The following is a 26,818-nucleotide window of genomic DNA, read 5'->3' on the forward strand; positions in this document are numbered from 1 at the left end:
GTCACCCTACCCTGGTATGACCTCATCCTAACTTGATTACATCTACAAATACTCACTTTCCAAATAAAGCCACACTGACAGGTGCGGGAGGTTAGGACTTCAACATGTCTTTTTAGGGGACACAGTTCAGCCCACGACACCAGTATTTTTAAGTGTGTTCTTTCCTGCTTCCTGGGCCCATAGGGGATGAATTACAGAATCAGAGAGTGCATTTCTAATTGCACGCTCAGTACCTAATGTGCACCGCCACTCCCTGCCCCAGACACCCCTGGGCCATGTCCACACGTCGTTACACTCAACTACCATCGTTGTGAATGTGGTTTCGTGTGTTCTGACTTTGAAGTTGGTTGCTTGTTTTCATGTCCTTAAGAGAATATTCCTGGTCTAATGGAATATTCCACCTGGAAGAGCTCGAACCCTCTCACAGCCAAGAGAGGCTCCTCAGGGTTTTGGAAACAGAACAAGACGCCAGTTTTTGGTGTAAGAGCGAGCACGAGTCCTGGATGGCGCTGGATGCTGTCTGCTCAGACACAGTCAGCACTGGGCTGAGGGGTTGGAACCAGATTCAGTGAAAGTGGTCTGTGGTGCTCTGTCAACTGTGGGGACCCTCATGCCCTTCCTGGCTGTTCCGAGCACTCTGGCATCTTGTCGGCAGAGCGCCAGCCTTGTGGCCTGAAGCTGCAAGTTCCCTCACACCAGAAACACGGAAATGAGGCTGGGCTGGTGAAGAAGAAAGCTGGCCGGTGTTCCAGCTGCAGAACACGCTCAGTGCTGCCTGAAAGGGTTTGGAAAACACTGTGGACCCAGAGGGAGCCCTGTCCCTGTGGACGGCAGTACTGGGAGCCTTTTCTTTCACTTTTCTTTTTCCTGCTGACAGATTCTTGTGTATGGAGATGTGATCTTTATGCCTTTAAAGACCCGTCTCTCTGGAATTACTTCTTCTTTTGAAGCTATAATATTTTATGTCCTGCTTTCTGGTCATCTTGACTCCAAGGAATCCCTGACTGTCGCAGATGGGGAGAGCTGCGTGGGCTGCGGCATGCCATGGAGGCATAAAAGATGGTGGCTGCCGTGGCTGGAAGTGAAGACACGGAGGTGGTCAGTCTCAAGGCCCAGTGGAAATGGCGTCTGGCCATCTCACATGATCTTCGCTAGCATCTGATCTACTTCTTTCACAAATACACAAGTGCTCGGAGGAGACCAACAAATGTGATTTTCTTGTGCTTGTCCCTGATGTTCATTAAAGAGCAAAGCTGCAAATTCACACGGACCCTCCCGGTTCTAGACACCGTGGTTGGTCTTTAGATTCACACTGCTCAGAGTTGCCGCTGTAGCCGTAAGAAGCAGAAGACTCGAGCTTGCCACATGTTGATATTTGCCTTCTCTGGCTAAGGCCTGACGTCCCTCCCAGATTCCAGAGCTACTTCAGGAAAAACGTAGGATGTGTTCTCGGCAGCTCCGTTAGCTATTTCCAGCTCCTTGTGGTGTGAATTGCTGCAGACCCATTGTGGGGCTGCTAGGCTCATCTCTGCTCTGAATTGCTTCTGTGGTCCTTGCAGAAAGTGAGAGGCTATGGGATGGCAGGGCCCAAGAGTGGAAGGAAAATGCCCAAAGATGTGGTGCTCCTTGCTGACTCGTCCCTTGTCCAGCTGCTTGAGAATGGCCAACCAGAGAAGTACCAACCCCACTAGCATTGCTGGGAAGCATTCCATATTCATAGATGCTAAACTTGACCTGTACATTAGAATAACATGCTTTTCTGAATGAGACTCATGTTGTCAACCTCTCCTAGACCTAAATGGTAAGGACCACACAGTGCGAGCAGTCATTTAGCAGAACAATGCAGCTCATTTACTAATGGGCACACTGTGGTTAAAACTTTGGAAAGAATGCTTACATCTCACAGGCATTTATAGTCTCTCATTTTCTTGTTCTATTAAAATGTCTAAACAAGTTTGGTGTGTGGGAAGGAAGGACACATTAGCACTAAGTAACAAAAAATCAGCACACTAAGCCAGATGAGTTTGTTCAACACATTCCTGCAGAAGACGTGGTTGTTGAGTGACTTGGGGAAGAATGAGGAGTTCCAGGCTTTTCTCCTGGGTGGATGGCAAGGTTTGGGGGAGAGAGTAGGTGTGAAGAACCTCTTTCCTTCCATCTGGAAAGGGGCCCAGGCTGAGCAGAGTGGGAGTACAGAGCCACCTCGGCAGGTCCGATGTCATGGCTGTTGCTGTGATCAGTCACCCTCTGTCCCCACTCCATGCTCGGCCTGGTGACCCACTGATAAGGCTGGAAAGCCACCCTCAGAAACCTGGGTGATGGAAGAGTTCCTGGTGTCCAGGGTGCCCAGTACAACCCACAGGAGCAGACTTTGCTGTCTTAGAGAAGAGCAGAGCGTCAGCACACAGAAGGGTAATAAAGTCCACGGCCAGCCATGCCTGCTAGTGCATCACTTTCATCACATCACTTACTTGTGTTTCCTTAGTTCAAGTATTTAGAATCTGGCTCCACTTACTTACTAAGTATTAGCTATTATTATGTCTGCTGGAGTAATTTGACATGGGCATTGCAATGTCAGCTCATTGCTGGTTTCCATGAGTGAGACCAGGGAACCAGGCTGGTGTTTGGCAGGCTAGCGTGCTCACAATTTACTTAACTCTTGGCCTTCAGGCTTTGGCGGCCCACTCTGGTGACCTTGCAAAAGTGACCAGGGCTTTGGTCTGCGGTGTCTGATGAGAAATGCCTCCCTTGAGAGGGGAGAGGCACCTCCATGTGCATGCTCCATGTTTGTAGACAGGCCGTGCGTGTCATCCTTCAGCCACCTTTATAGCACGGCCTAGCACGTCGGAGCACACCTGTGTGTTGTAGCACAGAGGCCTGAAGAGGTTCTCCGTCTAAGTACTATGCTGGTAAAACTTGCCTCAACCCAAGGAGACAGTCCCCAGTGAAAAGAGTCAGTAGTTCCTATCCATTGAATGCATATTTGCAGCATTCTAAAGGCTGTCCTGTCCTCTTATTTACTCTTTGCAACATTCCAGGGACATAGTTACTAATTTTATTCTATCTTTTATATGAGGAAACTGAGGCTCAGAAGAGCTAGTAAGCTGCCTGAGTCATACAAAGGTGTCCACAGTGGTACTTGAAGTCAGGAATGTTGCTTCGGTCCTGTGAGCCACTGTGGACTCGACTCACTGTGGAATGAACAGGCAGCCGCAGTCCTGTCCCCCCATGATGGGTACTCGGGTGCTTCTCTGAAGCACAGCGCTGCCCAGACTGTGTTTATGGAGGGGCTTCCACGTGCTCAGTCTTGGACTGTCCTCTAGAAGAGGAAAGCAGCAGATGATTAGCAGCCGTGTGATCAGTGCTCTCCTGAAATGGAAATAAGGCCGGGAAGCAGCACCCAAAAACAGGGAATGAGTAACTCAGTGAAGGGGGAATGCTTCCTGGGAAGGTGACTTCTGAACTAGGCTTTGAGGCATAAATAGGAGTTAACTGACTGTACCATGTAGGCACAATAGGCAACAGAAATTGCATGCAAAGGACAGAGGTGCGAAGCAGCAGGGGATTTTAAGGTGGGGTGTGCAAGTACTTTAGCATGATGGTTCATAGGGCACAGGAAGAAACACCGAGAGTGTTAAGACCAGAGAGGAGAAAGAGCCAGAAAATAGAGGGCCCGTTTGCTAAGACAAGGAATCTGACTTTCTGCTGTGTGGATAAGCAATTTAACATCACAGTTTTAAAACAAGGTCAGAATCCCCAAACCCTGATACAATTAGTAGTGCTGTTTTTCCCCAGTCATATTATCACAGTTATTGAAAGGAAGGAAAGATCACAAAAGTCCGTAAGCTTCATATCTCATACTGTCCCATTGCCACTGTACTGAAGAATGCTGTTTTTTAATTTCCACTTGTTTCTTCATTTTTTTCCATCAGTAATTCTCTTTCGCAAATGTTATTCTCAGATGCCAGGATAAGTACTTTTGAGAGTTTTTTTAATGTTTTTTTAAATGGCCTTTGATTGCATAAGAGCATCATGTAGAACCATTTCCAGTGGTATCTTTATAGCAGGAATGGAGGCTAGGACTGATTATGTAATTGTTCCCTCGATTTATTCTCAGAACCTAACACGCTGCCAGCATATTAAAAAAAAACCTAATGATCATAATGGCATCTGAGTGTCTTTCCTACTCAGTGCTTTCTGGCACCACTGCTCTTGCACTGTGTGCTGCAGAGCAGAAATCAGTGGTTTAAATGTGGCGTAGTGTTGACTCGGCACTGGGTGCATGGGACTCCAGATCTGTGTCTCTCCATCTCGCATGTGTAGCCCACCGCCAGCAGATCTCACCGGAGGAAGGATGCGTGTATACTCAACAGAGACCCTTGCCAGTGTCTCGCATGTTAACATTTGGATAAGGAGAGACAGCGTGTGCTGCTGTGCTGAGGTTGCATTTGGCAAGGAGCTCAGAGCACCATCTGTCAGAGGAGGTGGTGGGAGTGTGCAAATACTGCTGTGAATTCCATGAATGCTTAATTGCTGGGGTTTTTTTTAATTTAAAGTTTTGCATTTAGTTTGTTTGTTCTTTTGCTATTTTTTAGAATAGTCCTTATCAGTGGCAGAAGATCCTTCTGTAGTATATTTTCAGTGCTGCCGTACCGTGACAGCGCCCATGTCGGGTATGTATATGCATGCTTGCTTTGCAGTTCTCTGGGTGAAAGGTTATGATGCCCTGTGTGTGATGATGTGCTGCCCTTGCCATTCCAAAAAACCTTGCCTTGCTTTGACACTGGATATTCGGTGTTTATACATTTGAAAGAAAAAAAAATTTGTACCACCTTTTCAGCCAGAAAGCTCCCTTGTTATTTCATGTGTGCATGTGTGCGCACAAATGTGTGCCTTCACCATATTTGCCAGCTGTTTCTAAATGTGCATTTTGTCATCTCTTCCAAAACTGTAAAGCAAGAGCATAGAGGGCCCACCCCACTCCACAGGGCCATGTCAACTTTTGGAGAAAGGTAGGTCAGAAAAGGAATTATGCAAACCGTTTGGCAATCCTGCCTCTTTGTATCTTGGGCTTGGGGCTGGAAACTGACCAGCAAGCCAGAGCAAATGTCAAAGCAGAATGGTACCAGGAGCAGATTTAGGTGATGTGCAACAGGCCAGAGGAGCAATCACCTCTCTGGATCAACAAGCGCCCTCCTTTTGCTCTGGACAAAAGTAGGTAAGTGAGGCTCTGACTGCAAAGCCTCTCCCTCTTTGTTTCCCATCTCCGAGCTCTGCTCCCTCACCCCTCATCTGGGGCTGGTTGTCAGGCAGCTGCTGATCTTTGGGGCAGGATGCCGGACATGTTGTAGGATGTTGGCTCTGGCCTCTGGTTGTTGTGACAGCCATACCCTGTCCACCTGTGACCATTGCCCCATGGGAGGGCAGTATAGCCCCTGGTGAGGACTCACCATTTACATTAGTCCCCCCTTATCCAGGTGAGTGATACATTTTAAGACCCCTAGTGGATGCCTGAAACTGTGGATAATATGGAACCCTGTATATACTGTGTTTTTTCTTACACATACATACCTATGATAAAGTTTTATTTATGCATTAGGCACAGTAAGAGGTTAACAACAATAACTAATAATAAAATAGAACAGTTACAACAATATACTGTAATAGAAGTTATGCAAATAAGGCATTATTAAGTAAAATAGAGGCTCCTTGAGCATAGGCACTGTGATACTGGGACAGTGGACCAGCCCACCAAGACAGCTACTGAGTGACTAGCAGGTGGGGGGGTGGGGTGGGGGAACGCAGCATGGAGACGCTGCAGCACAGAGGGATGACTCACATCCAGGGTGGGGCGGGGCATAGCCCAGCGGGATGGTGTGAGATTTCATCATGCTGCTGAGCATGGCACACAATTTAAAACTTAGGAATTGCTTATTTCTGAAATTTTCCATTTAATATTTCTGGATCACAGCTACCTAAAAGTGCAGAAAGCAACAGCATAGATAAAGGAGGTCCACTGTGTTTCAGGAAGGGTCACCTAGAGCATTGTCAGTAGATGCATCTATTCTGCAGTTGTCCCAGATGAAAAAGCAAAGTAAGTGTGAAGGGTCACAGGCTGTAATGTTTCACATCTTGGACATGAACAAATGCCAAGTCACCATTCTTTCAGCTTCTATAGATAAGGAAACCAAGATGCAGAAAAGTTAATTTTCTATAATAAAACACATAGTCAGAGCCTTTATAATACCTAACAGAGAACAGAACACACCTGTTTCAGCAGCATTTGCTACTTAAGTCCTCATGTAATAAACTGTGAGCACAACTCAAAATATTGTAACTGAGCAGCAGGGTTAAGAAATTTTCTGCTTTTAAATTTTTTAATGAGCAGTTATCATACTTATTAATAACTGCCATTATCATAATTAATGACTTTTTAAACTAATTATTGGCAAACAGCTATGCCCAAATGGTAAAAAAATTTTTTGCTAATAAATGTATACATATATATTTTAAACTACTTTAGTTCACATACATATTAACCGATATGTTTTCACTGTGGAAAATTCCTCTACTTTTACGCTAAAGCTGTCTCTGTGATGGGGACAGAGTCGTAGAATGTCAGGGGGGTGGGGAAGGACTTCGGTGACCACGTGGTGTGGCTTCCTGCTGCGCAGCTTGGTGGAGGGGGGGGGACCATAGGCCCCAGGGGGAAGCTGCCCCGCTCCCCAGCAGAACCTGCAGCACCAGAACCCAGGACTCGGGCCGCCCTGGCCTGCAGACTTTGGGGTTTCTAGCTCCCAGTTTTCTGGTGTGCTTTCGCACGTGGTCTAGGCCACATGTGCCTGATTATTCCAGACAGGCACAAACCTCCCTGCTGCCGGGTCAACGTACAGTTCCAACTTCATCACAAGAAAGTTTTAAAAACAGGAAACTCAAAAGTTCATCCACTGTGTACTTGAACCTCCTTTACATGGAAAGCATCTATCAAGATGGCCTTATCTCTTTCCGGTTTGGCTTTCTGGCTTCTCATGCTGCCCTGGAGCTTCCCAAGTCCCGCTTTCAATCCTGCCGTGCCTCGCTCCCTCCCTCACCCCAAAGCTTTGTTCTTGGTTTTAAACTGAACTTATTTTGGCTCCTGACATCTGCTGAGCAAAGCAGAACAGGCCAATCTTAGGAGAGGTTTCCTCATTCATTCATTCATTCATTCCTTTGTGCATTTGGTCATTCAGCTGGGTCTTCTGCCCCTGAGGAGCACAAGGCCCTGGCAGAGGCTGGCAGGGTGCAGAGATGAGTGAGGCCTGCTCTCCACAAGCATGCCATCCAGCCAGGAAGCCAGACATGCAAACTGCCAGGCCAAGACAACCTCAGGGGCAGAGGGGGCCAAAAAGCACCACAGAATGCTTTAACTACCCCCAAATCTTTATCAATGTTCACGTTTACAATAAATCTGCAGTCCTCAGTGAAAGCCAAATGTGTGCATGGAAAGTCTTACGATCCTCCCTCGCCCTCTAAGCACATTACCATCCCTGCCTGCCTCCTATGTAGAAATCAGGTGTGGGTCTTAATCAACCCGGGGTTGAGGACAATGAAAAGTTTGGAGTCATTTTGTATGCCACCAGATTTATACTGAGCTGACCATAGGATTACTCACAAAGTGATTTTTAGAGCTTCCTCTTGAAGCCCACTCCCGATTGCTTAATTGGCCTGGCCTCCAAACTGTCTTGACTTACAGAGACAGATATTTAAGAACAGAGCATATTTCCTCAGGTTAGCTGATCGTGTGGTCATCCTGCGTGTGAATGTGACATGTATAGTTGGTAGGATGAGCTGAAACACAAATAATGCTTACAGGATGGTAGGCACTGTTCTAAGTGTTTTGTATACATTTGTTCATTTAATCTTCACAACCACCTCGTAAAGTAGGTTCTCCGGTGATTGTTTTACAGACGTGAGGCTGCAGCACAGAGGCAGAGCAGCAGTGGCAGAGGCAGGGGGCGGGCTGGCTGCAGGCTCTGCGAGGTGCAGTGTTCTCTGCTTTGTGCCGGCTGCCCCGCAGGACAGTCCCTGAAGCACTGATGCTCACCTGCATGTAGAGTGTATTTCCCTTCCCCACTGCCCTTTTGGGGCCGGGCTTGCTGGCTTGAGACCAATGACAAGCAGGCAGCACCAGCTGACAGGCGTGCATCTGGGTGATGACAGAGCTTCGTGCACATGCCACAGAAGGGTCACCTCCTGGATGGTGGCCTTCCGATGGCTTCGGGAGTTGCGGGTTTACACTGAAGCGTGAGCACCTCCAAGAGCAAACCCCAGGCATCTTTGGGTAGAATGCTGGACAAAAAGTAATCTGTACAATTTCCACATCAGGGTATTTGTTCATTATAAGTGGGAGGGAATAAGTTAGAGTTATAAAATAGGGAGGTGGTCACATTCTCTAGGTGTTGACACAGTGGGGACAACCCAGCTGTGCATGGGTTCCATTGGTTCTGGACCTTGAAATGCTGCATGCTTGCATCTCCCCCACACCTTCCCACCCAGCCACTCCCACACGGCCCCACCAGCACCCCAGGGAAGCGATTGAGGGATGGGGGAGGGTCTCCCTCCTGCCTTTACACCATGCATGAAAAATACCTGCCTTTGAGAAAGTGTGCAAAAACAGTTACCTTAGAGAGTGAATAGTCACAGTGCCAAATGTGCCTTCACTTCACAGCAGGATTCATGACAGAGCTGTTTAAAATAAAGAACTTCCTTTCTTTCTTAATAAGCTTTCTTATTTTCTTAAACTATTGCTTGATTTACAGCTTGCTTTTCTCATGGAATCATCCGTTAGATGAAATGAGGTGCTTCTAACAGCCATCCTTTCTTCCTGTTCTTTCACTGTAGGAACTCAGTCTTGCCTGTTGCGTGGTGGGCAGCGTGGGGGGCACTCAGACAATGGCACCTGGCTTCTGCAGTCTCTGAGACCACACCTGGCTGCTGCAGTCTCTGTCCAAGCCCCTGCAGAGTTCCCTGGCTGTCAGCAGTTTGCTTACCTACTCAGTCGGCTCAGGTTGTCAGAACACATCCAAAACCAAGCATCATGTGGCCAAAATGTAGCTAACACACAGCCCCATTTTGAACAGCTCAACACACGATTTTCTTTGTACATATACTGTTTTGCATGTATACTTAAAGCAACAGACATCTTTGGACTGAATCTAGTCTAGAGTGAGAAGAGGGTGGTTTCCCCAGGTCAGTACTGGGTGGGTGCTAGTGGGGAGCCTTATCCTGTCACTGGGGCCCTTCTCAGTGTCTGGGGGTAATTGAAGCCCCTGCCTTGGGCCTCCTTAACACATGCACACACAACATGGTCCTCGCTGTCCCCCCTTCTGTGTCCCAGCATGGCCATTTCTAATCCCGTGCACATGTGGGACGATGTCGGGACTTACTGGCACGCTTAGATGAAGACTGGCTGCAGGCTGTGTGCACTCCTTTCCAGTAACACAGCCTGGAGTCCCACTAATCATTACCAGGAAGGGACTGTACTTCATAACAGCAGGCCTATGGGCTGAGCTCCATGGGCAAACACCACTTCCGAGGATGTGGAAGCCTTCCTGGACATAAGGGCACTACCATTTCTCCTTGGGGTGTCCCAGAGCTGAGTGATGCAAAGATATTTGACGTGGACAATTTGCCTGGTAGTGCCAGTTCGCACGAGTGCATTGAAAGGGAGCACCCTTCAGCTCTGAGGATAGACTTTTAGAGTTAGAAGGAACTTGGAGACTGTCTAGTCCTGTGGTTTTCAGACTTTTTTTTTTAGCTGAAATAACCATTCTTCCAGCACAAGTGTACATAGAACAGCAGTAAATAAAATAGCTAACCACAGAGCCATTCCAGAAAAGTGGGAGTGGGGACAAGAAGCCCACTCTTTCTCCATCTCTCATGACCCCAGCCGGGACACCAAAGTTCTTATCCCTGCCTGTCGTTGGTGCCGATGAGCCCCCGAGGCCTGGGAGCAGGGGATTGCATGGGAGAGAGCTGAGAGGCAGGCAGAATCCTTGGTCCTGGCACATTAACCAGCCTTGCTGGTCCCAGACTTACTCATCTGTACGATTGACTCTAATGTCATCCTCAGGGGGGTTGAGAACAATAAGTGAAACATGACATGTGAAAGCTCTCAGCACCCTGCCCCCTATGCAAGGTCCTCATGAAATGTCAGCTTTGGTTCCATTTATTATCACTCACAAGAGGGATTTCATTGCTCTTTCTAGATCTGCTCCAACACAGCTAATCTCCGACAGGTTCACGATGACTTGGCCAGCTGTGCATTTCTTGACTTAGCCAGCTGTACATTTCTACAAACGAGGGATTCTTCTTCAGATCTGCATGTATTTGGTATTTAAATTGTTTTCCTCAGAGGTACATGTGGAGTAACGAAAACCTGGAAAGTACATACAATGAAAGGAAGATAGAAATTACTGAGCCTCACCTAAACAAAGCCATCATTAACCTTTAGGTCTACTTCCTTATGGTCTTTTTTTCTCCCTAGTGATTATACTTGAGTGGACTATGGAGAAGTGATTGTTTTGTTTTGATTTTTCTTGCTGGTGGGAAGAAGTGTGGCCAAATCCCACCTTTTAAAACAAGCTAATGGAAGTGGGTTGCAAAGAAGAGGAACAGATGTTGCTTGTCTTTTTCACTATAACTAACATCAAAGCTTCCCATAGCTGTAAACACTCTTCTCAGATTAAGCTTGTAAATTATACCATTTTCTGGGAAGAGTCCCAGCCTTAACCCAGCTCCTCTTCTCTTAACTGACAGTTGCCAAGGCCCATTTGAGTCTTTTTGCCTTTTAATCACATTAGTCACTGCCTTCTCTTTTCTAGTGTGGCTTTGTGGTTTGGCTTGGCGACCCTCCACTTACAAAGTGAGTTGCAAGCAAGTTTCTCGACTTTTCTTAACTAGGCAGACCCCACACCTAGTCCACACCTCTAGCTAAGACCACCACCCCCTCTTGCTCCCAACCTCCACCCATCCTCTGGGCTGCCATGGACCTGGAGTGGAAAACCTACGAGCTGAAAAAGAATCTATGGACTCAGAAACAGGAAAGAAATCGTGAAAAACTTCAACAGCTAAGGAGGATGGATCCTGGAGTCCTGAAAAGAAAATGTTTGGAGAGTGAGGTAGAAATAATGCAAACTTGACCTCCTTTAAAATGCTGCTGAAGGTCAGCCCCAGACCAAGATTCACCTTTCTCCTACTTCTTCTCCATCTACTACCCTCTAACCTGTTACTCCTATGACCAGACCTCTTGCTTGGACTCTTGGGCTAATGCAATTACATTATAGGCTAAAAGGGCATTGGGTGGGACTGACCTCCATTTATAACTTTGTGTCAGTGAGAACATGCATTCCCTGTTCCAGCCGGCCAACTTAAAAGCTTTTGGAATGCAACCCACTGGTGAGTGAGACACTGCAGGCATTACATCGAGGGCCAGTCCCAGGATTGTCCCTGTGTGTATGGGGGCTGACATGAGTGCCCAGATGTCCTTTATTCCTGAAACACTTGGGCATTGGTAGGTATTTCTGTCTATACAGGGTGGGGCAAAGTAGGTTTACAGTTGTTCATATGGAAAACAATATAATTAATAAACAATAACACAAGAATAAATTGCATTTTGTGTACTCACAGCTGTAAACCTACTTTTGCCATATAGATCCGAATGGAAGGAAGTAGGAATGAATCCAGTTAACTTGTGGTTGGGGATTATATAAAATAACCAGGCTAGTGAATCCAACAAAATAGCTTCTGTGATGTGTGTGTGGGAGGTACTGGCCCACTGAGATAAGTGTTCCTCATTGACTGAGTGTCACCAGGTTGGTTTATGGCCAATGTATCGGAGACCGTGTGGTGAAGAAAATGGCTTCCCCGTGGAGCCCGAGGCGTCTCCGGGGGCACGTTCTAAAGTAGCAGCTTCCATGTGGTGTTTATGTCCTCAGCTTTTGGCGTTGAGGCGTTGCAAATGAGGTCATCCTCTTGGGTCCATTTCCTGAGTGCGAATCACTTTGTGACACAGAGAACAGCTTCTGCTATTCTTAGGGCCTCCAAGCCCGAAGCACCCCCTCCCTGGCCCGGGTCCATCTCCGTGCCTCCCACCCGCTTTTCCCCAAAACACCTCTTTTTGTTGTAGAAAATTGTACATTGACGAATCGTGTTTCTTTCCTCACACCAAGCATATTCCCACACAGACAGATTCTGGAATGATCTCACGGATGAATCATGCTGTTACCGGCTGTTTATAGGAGCTGCCTTTAGACAAAGGCTTTGGTGTAAGCCACATTATTAAGGCCCCTTCATTGTCTGCCAGTTGCCCTTGGGGGACGGCTTATCCATGAAATGCTAAGTGTGAGACTGGGAAGGCCTAAGACTGAAAGCTGCTCTGATTTCACTTTTTCCTGCCAGCCCTCGGCCTTGCCCCATTGACTCTGAACTCTGGGGGGCACTGATACAAGCAGGCAGACCCTGTCCACGATGGCAGCTGGACCTGCGGCAGGGACAGCAGGACTTCTGAACCGACTTTAAACGCTTGAGTTGTTGAGTTCCAGTGAACGTGTAATCTCTTCATTAAAGTGAGCTCACAGGTGGCATTTCCTTTCCTAATCCAGTTTTCAAACTTTGCTTTCTGTGTAGTAAATCTCTTTTTTTAAGGATCTGCAAATCCTGTTAATATTTAATTAGCTTTTAAATTACATGCACATCAGAGTATTCAACCTATTATTGTCCTTCAAAGAGCAACTGCCCGTTGGATCCTCCAGCTGGCATTCCAAGTTCCAAGGTCTTGAGTGAAGAGCACCGTTAGATAAATGATCGCCAGTGGAAGGGAGTCAGGCCATCCCCATCTTGGAAGCAGAAAGCCCTGGAAACTAGTTAATTGGTCATACATACACTTTTTTCACCTACTTCCTAGGTGTTGATTATTTAAATCCCATATCCTTTTTTTATTAAGAGGAATATTGGCTCATTAACCATAAGCTCCCTTAGGAAAGGGTCTCAGCTTGAACTTTTCGTTGTCTAATAGGGAATCTTGTTTGAACAGTCCCATGCATTACAGCTCAGTGAGCTTTCAGAAAAGGAAACGAAAGATCATTTTGTCTGTTACACAAGATGAAATCAGGAGTTGGCTATTGTGTGGTTACTAGCGACTTGGGTAACCCCCTTTGGGCACCCAGATATCTAGATTGGCCATCTGCTCTGACCAGATGACTCCACAGCTGTGAAATCATGTACGTTTGCTTTATGCCGCGAGAGTCAAAACTGAGACAGAGGTCCAGGGGGTTTCCAACCATGAAGTTACATGCTTTCAAGGAGATCGACAAGAAGTGAACTGCAGTGCTGTCCTATGAAGGATGGGTTCACACCCCCCCAAAAGAGCCAACCTGTGTTTCTGCTTCTTGCTTAAAGGTTTAACTGCTGCTTGGCTGTCTCCCAAATGCACTTTCACCTCCTGCTTTAATCCCTCCCCCCAGTCTTCTGAGACACGCCCCCGGACCTCCTTAAACTATCTCCCATCCCTCCCACTCCCATCATCCAACTTTTGTATAAAAGAAAGAATTTCTCTGTGCTGGGTTTTCAAAGTGCATTTGTTGCTTATGGCCTCTGTAAAAGTTAAGGAACTTAAATAGGATGAGAATGAGCTCCTATAACTAAGTAAGTGTGAACGGTAGTGTCACCTGGGGCCGTAGAAGAGAAGGACTCAGACCCCTGGTCCTGTCTGTGCATCTCCCCAAATGAGATCGTTTTCTGCAAACTGACTAACAGTGTTCATCTCTGAGCTCAAGCTACAGCATGTAAACCTTTATGAACACAATTTTGGACAATATATCTACATATGGTATTTGAACTTGCCTCCAATCCATTTTTAGAAGGAGTGGGACATAAATAAATTAGTATTTGAACTCAACATGTATCTGGTAAAAAGAATCTTGTAGGCTTTTCAAAGAAATTGAAAAGCACATCTTCAGTTTGCTTTTAATTACTTTCAGCTGCAGGTCCAGGATCTCTGGCTCTGTCTCCTGGCACTAGAGGGTTAACACTGGCATCTGAGCCAAAGAAGATATTTCTATTTTCCTACACCATTTTAATGAGAGTTTAATGATCTTAGAAAGAAACAGCAAGATTTTATCACTACTCCAGTGGAACTTCTGCTTCATTCTTTTCCACTGGATTTTTTAAACACTCTCTCTGGGTGAATCAATGTCACCATTCAGAGCTCCTTTTTGCAGGCGACTTCCCACCCTCTCAGCTCCCCCAAAAGTGGGACATCAGGGGCCATGGTCTCTTGCTTGCTTTACACTCACATGCAAGGCCTGAACAGTTACCTTATCTGTAAACTAGGTGAAATTGTGGTTTATGAAGAACAAAACGGGCAGGTAATGGCAATGTCACGTGGTTCATGTTACTACAAGTTTTCAGCAACACGACAGTGCTTAGCTAAGGATGACCCTAGAGGAACTTGTGAGCCTCTTTGTGAAAGATCCCAAGAGCCTTGAGATACACAGCTTCAAAAGCTGTTCAAACAACGGCAGTTTGGGAATAGATGAGATGGGTTTCATTGTCCGTGGACACGTGGCCGCGCCTGTGGATGCGTGTGCACGTGTGCTCTTACTTCAGACCCACCAAAGTGGCAGCCGCCAAGTGAGTGGCAACTTCTGCCTGATCTGAGACAGAAAAAAATGGGGAAGTGGGCCCTTATGAAAGAGCCAGTTTTCTAGAGCAGCCGTGACGTTTATGACCAGGTCAGCAAAGTGCATGAAGTGCAAATGGAGCAGATATGAGGGGGTCAGCATTGGTGTGCAAGAAATGTCTCGTTTCTATTTTTTTTAATCTACTTCATATGAACTACTAGCCTCCCACCCCTGAATTTCCAGAGGGAACTTCAAACTTATCACTGGGCATCCCTCCCACCACCCCTCCAGAGTCTCCTGAAATGCCTTGGATTTGGGGGGCACACACCAATCATTGCTCATCAGCATGCTCTGGCACTGCCCTGCCCTCACAGCCCTTCTTTGCAGAATCTGCTCTGTGTCTCCTGTAGGATGTGAATTTTAATCATGGCTGGGAGCCTTGTTCGCAGGGTGCTGATGGGGTGCAGGGCCTGGGTCCCCTTTCAGGTGGACCCCACAGTCATCATTTCCCTCCCCACTGTGCTGCCTCCATCCACCCAGTCTGCCTCTCTCCTACCTCCTGGGGCTCCCAACATAGTCTCTTGGGTGAGCTGGGGCCTGGCATGTAAACATTCCCCGAGACAGTGGGCAGAAAACGGCCTGGCCACTTCTGGGAAGAAACCTGGGAGACGAAATCCAAGTCACTAAATATATCGTCTGTGACTATCTTATACATTAATGGTAGCTAAGGTCCTGACAAGTGAGCACTAAGGCTTAGTCCAATACAGTGGCCACTCTCCATATGTGGCTATTTAAATTTAAATAAATTCGGTTCCTCAGTCGACGCATCACACTTTAAGTGCTCAATTGTCACCTTTGGCTAGTGGCTACCACATTGGACTACTTGGAGAAGTTCACCACAGGAGGTTCTGTGAGTAGCCCTGAACAATGTGTGTTTTTCTAGTAGCAGTTAAAGGTGGACCTACTCCTCCCCTAGCTTATTTTGGTACTCAGTTTGGTGATTTAGAAAGTACAGTGATAGAAATGAAGAGCCAGTGGGAAGGGGTGGCTGCAGTAAGCAGACCAGTACATTAAGTCTTGGGAGATCAGTTCCCATGGTTAGGTGTGACGAAGCTTCACCCATCATGAAGTGTGGTCCAAAGCATCCCTGACGTACTTGGACACTCACCAGCTCTAACAATCTCTGTTTCTTCTAAGTAGGGTTTGGGGTTTATCTCATGGAGAGGGGTCTTGGATATGATGTGAGCACCAGAAGTGTACTCTTCATTATGGCTCCATTTGCTTCGGAGGAAGCATCAAGAAGGGGAGTGTGGGGCGAGCACAGCTGGCTTCTGTGAACTGGGATGTGTACATTCAGCAGCTGGGGCCGGCTGGCAAAGGCAAGGCCGCCCACAGAAATGATGAGCCTGTGAACAAAGTGAGGTGGGTGAAAAGGGACATGATGGAAAACACCCACGTCCCCTGTCATCTTCATGAGACAGCACCCACAAGATGGCGATGCACCAGACTCTCTTAGCTCAGTGAACCCTTGTTTACCCATCTCTGTGTATCACACACCATGTAGGCAGGATACAAACGTGGACTGAGACTCCTTTGGCCTGCAGCCAGTGCTCCATCCAGAAGCACTCTTTAAAAAAATTTTTTTTATTTACTAAAGTATAATTGACATACTTTATTATATTAGTTTCAGGTGTAAGGAGGCCTCTATTTTTAATATTGTTTATAATACTCCTTATATTTTTAATACTCCTTATTTCTTTTGGTCTTCTCGCCCCATAAATACATTCCTTGCTTTTACATTAACTTCAGTCCCAAATAGCATTCTCAGTCTGGTGAAGTGGAAACAAGGAGACAGTTGTTTGGAGTTGGGAATATGAGGCACGTGCTTGCCGGGTTTGGCTTTGGGCAAGCAGGAAGTCTGTGGAAGCGAGCTGTAGGTTTTTAATGAAATGCATGGTGCTAGTCTCTGTGTCAGCTCATGTCCTGGTCTTCTCCCCATGGGGCTCCTTGATCTAACCCACCTCAGCTGTGTTAGCCTCATTGCCTAGATCTTGCTCAGTAGGCTTTTCTCCTCATTAGCACCCTGATGCATTCATCATCTCTGTCCTTTATTATTGCTGGAGGAAGTCTTTTGAGAGCCAGGTGGCAGGGCACCAGGGCAGGCGGTCTCTGGTATGTGTGGTCCTAGTTCTGGAGGCCTTGCTGAGCCCTGCTCTGTCCCAGCCCACTTGGTCCTTCCAGCTGCAGATTGGAGGTCAATAATGGGATGCAGGGCTTTCTGTTTTCACCACATGTTTATCAAGTGATGTGACTGAAACTGCCCTCACAGCGCCCAGTGAATGTGGTCCCCAGCAGAGGAGGCACCCTCGGGAGAACTCAGACATGTCTTGAGAGCACGTCTGTGGCTCAGAACATTTTGGAGCTCTTGGTGGGATGATCTGCACCTTCTACTGAAGTGTTTACAGTTCTGTGCATTGCTCTCCTATTCTGCATTGTCTTTAAGGGGTGAGTTTGTATTTGGAATTACCTGAAGTCATTTACAGTCAAATCTGGTCAGTGGGAGGGGAAAGGACACTGATTCAACTATTTTTATAAAGCTTGAAGACTGGCATGGGTTGGCTAATTGCTCCTTTGTTTGTCTGTTTCTGCATGACTGTAGTGTCAGTTCCAAAAGGGGCTCCGTGGACATTTTGAGCATGGCAGAACCGTGGCCTTCCAAGGTGATGGCCTTCAAAATGCAGTCCTGCACTAACTGATGTGGCTCAGCTGGCTGGGTGTCATCCCACACAGCAAAAGGTCGCTGGTTTGGTTCCCAGTCAGGGCACAGTGCCTAGGCTGCGGGTTCAGGCTCCAGTCAGGGTGGGTACAAGAGGGAACCAGTCAGTGTTTCTCTCTCACATCGATGTTTCTCTCCCTCTCTTTCCCCCTCCCTTCATTTCTTTCTAAAAATATAAGTAAAAAATTCTTTTAAAAAATACAGTTCTCACTGGGTGCTGGTCTTAGGCATTTCTTTCAAAAATAGTTATTAATCACATTCTGTGTTATAGGATTAGGGAGCCAGTTTCATGGCATGCCCATAGATGAGGCTGATTGCTCAACAGAATCAGAGAATCCTGTGTTCCTCCGTAGAGGGTGTGGAGGGGGTAGGATTCTTGTCTCTCTCCTCCCCATTCACCTGGCTCCATTTTCACTCTCTCTTTCATTGGTTACTTTACCTTTTTATATTTTCTTTGTTCTTGATTAGAGACTGCCCCTGAGTTCACAGAGAAGACAACTCCCAAGTGTGGCGCCTCTCCAGGCCTCGCAGCAAGAACACTGCTGACCTGAGGTGGCTTTGACTAACAAGCACTGTGTCACAGAGACAGGAGCTGGAAGACAGTCCTTCCCAGATGGGGCTGCGACTTAGAATCACCTGGGGAGTGTTTAAAACTTGTGCCTCCCAGGCTGTACCAGAATCAGCCGAATCAGGATGGCTGGGGTGGAAGCCGGACAGCAAGAGTTTGTCAAAAGTCCCCAGGTGATTCCAACGCGCAGCCAAGCTTGAGGACCTCTGTAAGGAGAGAGGGGTTGTCCCTGAAAATATGAGCAGTCATGTCTGAGCAAAGCCTCAGCCAGCCCATCGTGCATCTTCAAGGCAACCGGCTGTACTAGAGACATCATTGGATGCAAAACCAGTCTCTACAAACCACTATCCCAGTGGCCTTGGCAAGCCATCAGCCTACTCTGGGCCTCATTTTTCTCATCTGTAAAATAGGATAATAATAATAGCAATACCTGTCTGATAAGAGCATCTTAAAGAATGAAAGAGATGATGTGTGAAAGTCCGTAAATTATGATGTGGTCTGTAAGTGCTTATTGTTAACACTGTAGGTTTGTTGTTGTTGTTGTTGTTGTTGTTGTTTAATAGAAAGATACTCATTTTCTTTCTCTAGGTGGCCTGGCAAGGTACCTGGGGTGACTACTGTGGCATTAATTTTTTTCATTACCAGCAATAAATCTGAGAACATCTTAGGATGAGAATTTATTTCTCCTGTCTAATAAATGGGGAGTCAAGGAGGGGTGGTCTCCCCCAGATTTAAAAAGAAGCCAGCAGCTGGTGCCCAGGAGAACCATCTACCCACTGTGCCCAGGGTGTGCTCCCTCTGAGATGGTTCGATGACCAGCTAAGAGAGGAAGGACCTTGCTGAGCAGGAAGGGATGTTGATGATCCGCTGGCTTCTGAGCCTGACTTTCCTCTTTGGGCTCTCTGCTCATTTTGATGTCATTCAGATCAGAGTGGGTGGAACTGCCCAAAGATTGCCACTGACAAGTCCCAAAGGAGGGACAAAGGGAGACCCTGACGGCCAGGGCCTTTCGGTCATTTTGGTCAGTGTGACTGGTGCCTCGTGTGGTGAGCATCATCATGTCTCTTTTGGGTGCAAGCAACAGCATTTTTGCTTTGGCTTTTCCTCTCCAGGGATTTGAAGTTGGATGGAGGGAGACAATCAGCAGGTGCCGTGAGCTTGAAAGAGGTCATTGGCCTTGAAGGTGTGGAGCTGGGAGCTGACGGGAAGGTAAGGCCGCCTGGCTTCCAGTCAACCAGTTCGTGCCAGTACCACAAGGGCCAGGGAGCAGAAGCAGTGTGGCAGACCCCGAACCTCCCTGGCGGTGGTGGAGCCAGCTGTGGGCACCTTCCTGGGCCTGCGAGGCCAGCCTTCCTGCCCTGCCCTCAGCCTGTACATGGAAGTCCATCGAGGCTGTGATTAAAGAGCAGCTCTCCCTGTGCTTTATACAGTGGAAAGCGAGATGCTGGCCAGTGTCTCAGTCACATGCACATGCCCACACCCACATGCATGTTCTGGGGTGGAGTGATAATAGGTAGTTTGCACATGCTTTAACTGATGGTGTCAGCAAGCAACATTCCCACTCCCAGAAAGTACTTTGGCTTCCTGTGGTCCTGAGAAGCTAAGAGCCCCTCGGCCTTAGATAGTGACCCTGAGCAGCAGGGCTACCACATTCCTCTTTCACCCACAGTTTACTCAACTGCTGGGTTGAAGTCTGAGGAGTGAAGGTTGAAATGTGAACTTGACCTCTTGTGCTGGATCCAGGCAGTCTTCATAAACCCTCCCAAAGCCAGTTGGTGGAGACCATGCGCGTGTTTCTTTGGGAAAGCTGTCCCAGCATAGTTTGCATACAGGTGAAGCTGATGGTGGCAAGTGACCTCCCTGCCACCCTCCCCCAGGACAGCATGTCACCACTGTGCCCAAACAACATCAGCTCTGAGCTCACAGCACATGAGCCATGAGTCCCCAAGCAGATGAAAAGGAAGATACTTGTGCTGTTTTCATTCTTAAAGGTTGGGTGTTTGCACAGGAATGAGAGAGGACAGCACAGCGATGAGCATCAAGGATGGCATCTGCCCAAGGGCCACAAAGGAACTGCCAGAGGTCGCAGTCCCTTATCAGAGACTCCTGGGGCTTCATGTGTCCTGGAATTCTGTGCTTGCTGGTTTATGAAAAGTAATAACAGTTTGTGCTTCACGTATTACACAACATCCCAACAGCTTCTAAGATTACACATTCTTATCAAACACACTTACGTTTCGGCCATATAACTTGAGTATTCTCACCAAGTGGGATAATTTAAAAGCACAGATGGCCAGTTCTGGCACAAATTTGGCACACAATTTCATTTCATCAGATCTCATTGATTTTAGAATTGCAGATAGGAGACTATAGACCTGAACTTAGGTAGCAACATAGCTTGGTCAGAATGTGAGCCTAACATTGCCTGGGGAAACATCACTTGCCATTTTTGTCTTCACCTTTTAGACTGTTTCTTACACCCAATTTCTGTTACCCACAAATGCCTTTGGAGCCCGGAGAAATACCATCGACTCCACCTCCTCCTTCTCCCAGTTCCGTAACCTGAGCCACCGCAGCCTCTCCATAGGACGGGCAAGCAGCAACCAGGGCAGCCTCGACACAGGTAACCTGGGACCTGGCTGGGCCTGGAAGCTGGCGGCAGGAGGTGTCTCAGTGTACAGTGTGGCTTGGGTCTCCCTGTATGCACACTGGAGGACAGGGGTCCCTGGAGTGTGAGCTCATCCCGCAGGTGATGTGACTTTGGGGCACACACAATTCCAGGCCGTGCAGGCTCACAGCCGGGCCTCAGGGCGATCTCTCTAATGCAGTGCCTCAGTCGCCAAGCCCCAGAGCTCCCACAAGGAGCAGTGACAGGGCCACTCACCTGCTTCTGGCCCACATGTTCATAGGGCTCAGGTTTGATTGTCTTCAAATAATTGGGCCAGGAAACCCAGGATCCTATGTGAGAATTTCCCTTCTGATTCTCACAGTGGGTGCTGAAGGAAAACTTGAATGCCTCCAGCTTTGCCTGTACAAAGCTTTGGAAGAATTGGCATGAGGGAAAAAGCTCTTTATAAAGCAGTATTATTGCTGTCAGAGAAATTCCAGGTGAACGTGAAGTTCCTTAGGCCTGTCCAGGTGCCGAGTTCGGAAGCACCGTCCTCATGTTCCAGCCACCTCTGGCCATTCACAGCTGTTCACATTGGCGCCCGCTTTGGGTTGTGTTTCTGTGGACACAGTAGTCTGTCCAGAAGCATCCACACCAAAAACGTGCTTCTCATGTGGCTCAGCACCTCATGGATCCGCATGCAGGTTTAGAAAATGAGCCTTTTCGGCACCACGTTTTGTAATCTGTGAGTGTTCACTGCATTTTTCATGCTCTGTGAGGTTTTGTGCTCTCCCGGATCAGGGAGATTAACACATAATTTTCTAAAATGGAAAAAAAGTCTTAATGTTAAGGATGTGGTGAGCTCTTTGAGGGGAGGATACACTTCATTGGCATGCAGAGACATCTATTGAAAGTCAGAGCAAGCGCCTCGGACTGTGACTCTGAGCTAAATGCCCTGAAGCCAGCCGTTCTTCATTCTAACTCTGTCCTTGGCATTCGCCCAGCTGCTTCTGCTTTGGAGAGCCTGGGGCTCCTAATTGTCACTTTGCGTGTGATCCCTAGGCAGTGACCTGGGAGACTTTATGGACTACGACCCAAATCTCCTGGACGACCCCCAGTGGCCTTGCGGCAAGCACAAACGGGTTCTGATCTTCCCTTCATACATGGTGAGTAGTGATGGACAGCTGATTGGTTCGCTTCCCCCTCATCCCGCAGGGAGCAGCTTGGAAGTGGCGTGCATGCCCTAACAGATGACTGCTCTGCCTGAAACTCAGGAGCTTGTTTAAATACTGCTCAGCCTGGAGACCTTCTTGAGGGCTGTCCAGTCCTCACTAGGATGTTGCTTGTCCAGGATTCTGCTGGTCACCTGGTCTGCATACATCACGTTAGCTACCAGCCCAGGGTCAGGGACCCTCACCTTTGAGGGGGCTCGCCAAACTGGTACACCCAGAGACCCCCCGCTAGGAGAGGACCTGAGACATCACTGACAGGGCTGAGTTCAAGTTCAGCCTATGTGGAGTTCCTCAGTGAGTGTAGGCCTTTACATGCACTTTGAACAAATGTTTGACACTGGGCTCAGGATGACAGAATTGTCTCCTGGGAAAGTGAAAGTAGGACATTGTGGGTGTTACATGCAAAACCTTTCCTTGCTGTTTTTATTTCTTGGTCTTTTCCTGTGTTTCCCTCTGTGTCATTTTGCTTTCTGCTTTAAGCCGACCACTGTTTCCCACCAGTCTGGGCTGCTGTCTCTCCAGACATCCATGGAGCCTGGCAGGGCCCTGTGTACTTTCTTGGGGCAGGCTTGCCCTGGCTCTGTGGCAGGCTGAGCCCGGGATGCTGTGAGAGGAGAGGAGAGTGGGGCTTGCAGGGAGACCTGCCACCCCGGGCCTGCCATACCTGACATCAGGTGGGAGAGCACCGGCCCAGAATGCCCCACCGCCTCCCTGCCAGGTGGGCACAGCTGAAAACATCTCATCTGGCTCCCTTGCCCCTCCCAAGACTATGCTGTTCTCAGCAGCCGCAGCCCCAGCAGTGAGCAGAGGGTCCCTTTTCTGTGATTAGCTCTTCTGTCTGCAGAAGCCAGAGTGGGACCCAACCCTATGGGCCCAAAAGGCACCTGAACACTCAGTCAGAGCTGAGACTTCCCACCAGTGGGGGTCTGCCCTCCAGCCTCTCTCCTCCTGGAACATTTGGCAAGTAGCTGACATCAGAGAAACACCAGGCAGAACTCAGGCCCTGGCTGGTTACTTTCAGCATATATCCTCTTGTAATGTGGCAGATTGCTCAGGGGTTGCTCTGATGTGCGACATTGGGTCAGAATGAGTTACCAAAGGCATGTAGTTTTAAGTTGCCTCCTGTTCCTCACTGTCTCATCCCATCCCATCCTTATGCCCCAGATGCTAACTCAGAAAGCAAAACCAGAGCCGTAGATAGTTATTTTTTTCCACTTGTGACCCATGAGATTATTTTTCTTTCTTTTTTTTTTTTGAAAAAATTTTTAAGAGATTTTATTTATTTTTTAGAGAGAGAGAGGAAGGGAGGGAGAAGAAAGGGAGAGAAACATCGATGTGCAAGAGAAACATTAATCAGTTGCCTCTTGCATGCTCCCAAGCAGGGACCTGGCCCACAACCCAGCCATGTGCCCCGACAGGGAATCAAACCAGTCACCCTTTGATTCACAGGCCAGCACTCAATCCACTGAATCTCACCAGCCAGCGCTACTTTGTTTTTGTTTTTTTAAACAGAACTTATTTATGTAAGCTAGCACATAATAAGTGTTAATAAATGACCAGAATCATTACCCTAATGTGAAGGAAGGAGCAACGGAAAGGTCATGACTTGTGTAAGAAGAAGGATTCTTTATGCTCACAGCTTTATTTATCAAAGTTCACTTTATTTATTAAGTAACTTGGGCAGGAAGCTGTGGCTCAGGGAGCCGAAGTGAGGCTGTCACCGTTGACAGACAGGAAGTGGGGTGTGGAGGCCAGCACTCCTGGCTCAGAACGTTTCTCACTTCGTGTCTGGATCCCACATCCCGCAGCATTCAGTGGCAGAACTGCCGACTTCAGGACTTGAAAATGATTCTTGGGGTCAGCAGTTTAACAGATTTCCAGGTGCCCAGGAGAATGAGAAGGCACACTATTTGTTATTGACATTGCGGTTTTGTGGGGAGCTTGTCCACCATAGACAGGCAGTGTGTGGTGGTAACTCTGACTCCTCCTTTCGCAGGCCCAGTGTCGGGCTGCTGCCAGGTCTGGGTTTTGTTTTTGGTTTTTTTTTGTTTTTTCTTTAAAATATTTCACTGTGAGCTCCAAGGTTCTGGGCTACAGCACACACGTGTGCACCTGTGCACAAGGGTAGTTTATCCTCCATGGACAGCATGTTAAGTGACTTGCCAAGTCAGCATAAATGTCCTGGCCTCCTCGTTCTGTGTTCCCACACGCGTCATTTTTCATTTCACCACATTGAAGCTACAGCCCGTGCTTCCTGTAATAGTCCATTTTTCAGAGAATGAAATTGCTCACCAACTGCATTTGCCAGGTCAACTCCATACGGCCCGCATCTCCTTCGCTTCTGGCCACAGATATTAGCACATTGAGAAATGTAAGAGGCCCACTCATCAGCATTCTTGTCTGAGTCACTGATGTGCGTGCCACGTGTTACAAAGAACCTCAGACCTGCTCTCAGGAGACCTCTTCCCTAGAAGAAGGCATGGAGCACAGGGCTGTTTCACATGCGTTTTACACTGGCAGGGGTAAGAGTTTGGGGGTTTTGTTTGTTTGCCTGCTTTATTTTGTGTTGGGTAATAGGTGTAGAATTTGTCCAGTCAACCAGTACTGACTGAGGTCCTACTATGTGCCAGGCCAGGTGCTTCTTTATGCGGTAGAGATTACACCAGCCACAGTCCCCACTCTCCTCGACCTCATAGTGAGTAGGGAAGTCAGGCTGTAAACAAGTAGAGAAACCACTGTTGTCACAAGCAGATGTAGTCATGCAGGAGCTGATGGGGATGTTGGAGGTTGGGCCTCAGGAAGCTCCTCTGAGGAAAGGGCCCTGAACACGGCTGCTGCGGAGTGGCCCTGCTGGGCCTTGGGGGAGAGCCTGTGTGCGAGACCTCAAAGTGTGAAAGAGGTTCACTGTGTAAAACAGATACTTTTAACAGTAACAGTCACTGCCATTCCCTCTGCCTGTGTGTGCGTGGGCGCACACACACACACACACACACACACACACACACACAGAAAGTCGGGCCTGTAGAATGATGATCCTGACAAACTGTCCCCACTTTCCCAACCCCAGGTGCAGGGAGCTACACTTACAATAGGTACTGATGGCCAGGGTGGACAGAAAGAATGACAGATTATTCAGCCCAGGCTGTTGAAGGTCCTCTTCGAGGGTCAGTGGTACATCTTGGCCCTACATCTGCCCAGACACGCCTAGCTCAGACTCTACTGGGGTTCAAACCCACATTGTTGGCAGCGCACCCCCTGCAGGCAGACTTCAGACCCATGTGGAGCCTGTGCAGCCCCCTCTCCGGGTTCTCTGCTGAGACCTTTGCTTGGAGATTGGGGAGGGAGTGGCATGCTGGTTTCAGGGGGACTGTCTGTGCAGCACAAGGAGTCTGCTGAGGTCCTGCTGCTCTTGTCTGTCTTCCTAGGCCCCCAAGTTGGCCAGCCCAGTGGAGGCCTCGAACCTGAAAACCCGGGCTGTTGTCTGGTGTGTTGGGGTGTCCTGTAGCTGTGGAATTTTAGTGTGGATTGTCCCTGTGGCCTCTGCAGAGTCAACCAACCCTGAAAATGATGAGCTATTCCTTTCACCCCCATCAAATCCTGCTGCAGCTGTTGTTTTTTTCCTTTTCGTATTAAGGTGTAATTTACAGCCAGATGCACCCGTTGTAAGTGCACAGTTCCATGAATTTTGCAACCTCCTTTCTGAGCAAGATAGAGAACATTTCTATCCCCTTAGAAAGTTCCCTCCTGCCCGTCCTCTTTGGCTTTCACCCCCTCCCCACCAAAGCAAGGCTGTTCTGACTTCTGCCACCATAGGTTAGTTCTGCTTATTCTAGAACTTCATATAAATGGAATTATATACTGTGTACTCTTTCATTGTTTTGATACATCTTATCCCACATGACTTACTATCTGAGACTCACTGTGTAGCTTGTATCAGTAAGTTTTTTTTTAATTGCTAAGTAGGATTTCTTTGTATGGCTATACCATAGTTTACATATCCATTGTCCTGTGGATGGACATTTAGGTTGTTTGCAGTTTAGGGATACGATGAATATTGCTTCTACAAACATTCTTATATAAGTCTTCTTGTGGACAAATATTGTTATTTCCCTTAGGCAAGTAAATTTCTAGGAACAGGTTTTCTGAGTCGTGGTATAGGTGATGTAGCTGGTTGTGTACTTTCATTCATGTTTGCTCTCAGTATATGATAAAAGGGCCACAGTTGGGGCATGCCTTAAAGTGGGAGGGCTCCAGAGGTGAACATTTTTCCTTAAGACTCAGAACGGATCCTGTCATTTACACAGATTGAGTGGCAGCCCTTTAAAATTGGCCTGGCAGTCATAGTTCCCACCGTGCTTTTTGACTTTGATCCATGCAGGTGACTCCCACTGTTAGCCAGTGTGGAAGGGCAAAGGTGACATTTTGAACAACAAAAAAATGTCCCAGGCCAGGTATGGAAACCAAATTGTCACAGCCCCTGTGGTTTGGCCTCAGAGTTTCTAGAAGGCGAGTGCAGAGCGTGAGCGGATGTGGAGCCTCCTGGCTACATGCAGGTTCCTGCAGGGCCTGCGCTAATGACAGCATTCTCAGGGGCCGCGAGGGAGGGGAGGCTCGTGTGGGACCTGGATGCCGCCTGCTCTGTGTGCCGCCCGGCTCGTAATTAAAGTTTCACCACAGACTGGTTATTTGTCATTAAAGCCTGGCAGCCGAAGTCGACTGTGGTTTCTTCCCCCACTTTATGGGTGCAGAGAGCAATTAAGAAGAGAAAAATGAGTGAAAGCGCTGACTGAGAGAATGTCAACAAAACTTCCTTTCCCAGGAAGAAATCCCTCTCAAACTGTTTTGACAGAAGGAACTCCACTAACAGCCTTTCTGACATCTATAGGTACATAAATCTCAAGAGGACATCTCTTGGACTGCTCTCCATGATCAAGTGCCTGTTCTCAGATTCACTTAATATTACAATCTGAGTAC

At 47.7% G+C, this 26,818-nt stretch overlaps 1 protein-coding gene across 1 annotated transcript in view; it reads left to right on the forward strand.

Annotated features, from left to right (window-relative positions):
• Positions 1 to 26,818, forward strand: part of CABLES1 (Cdk5 and Abl enzyme substrate 1) — a 100,172-nt gene that overhangs the window by 57,391 nt on the left and 15,963 nt on the right. The window contains exons 4-7 of the mRNA XM_045850428.1: positions 4,596 to 4,673; positions 19,117 to 19,213; positions 20,471 to 20,627; positions 21,675 to 21,778. Coding sequence (XP_045706384.1) covers positions 4,596 to 4,673; positions 19,117 to 19,213; positions 20,471 to 20,627; positions 21,675 to 21,778 — 436 coding nt within the window. The remainder of the gene's footprint in view (positions 1 to 4,595; positions 4,674 to 19,116; positions 19,214 to 20,470; positions 20,628 to 21,674; positions 21,779 to 26,818) is intronic.

Source organism: Phyllostomus hastatus, unplaced genomic scaffold, assembly GCF_019186645.2.
Source record: "Phyllostomus hastatus isolate PE091 unplaced genomic scaffold, TTU_PhHast_1.1 phas_contig_80, whole genome shotgun sequence".
NCBI lineage: Eukaryota > Metazoa > Chordata > Mammalia > Chiroptera > Phyllostomidae > Phyllostomus > Phyllostomus hastatus.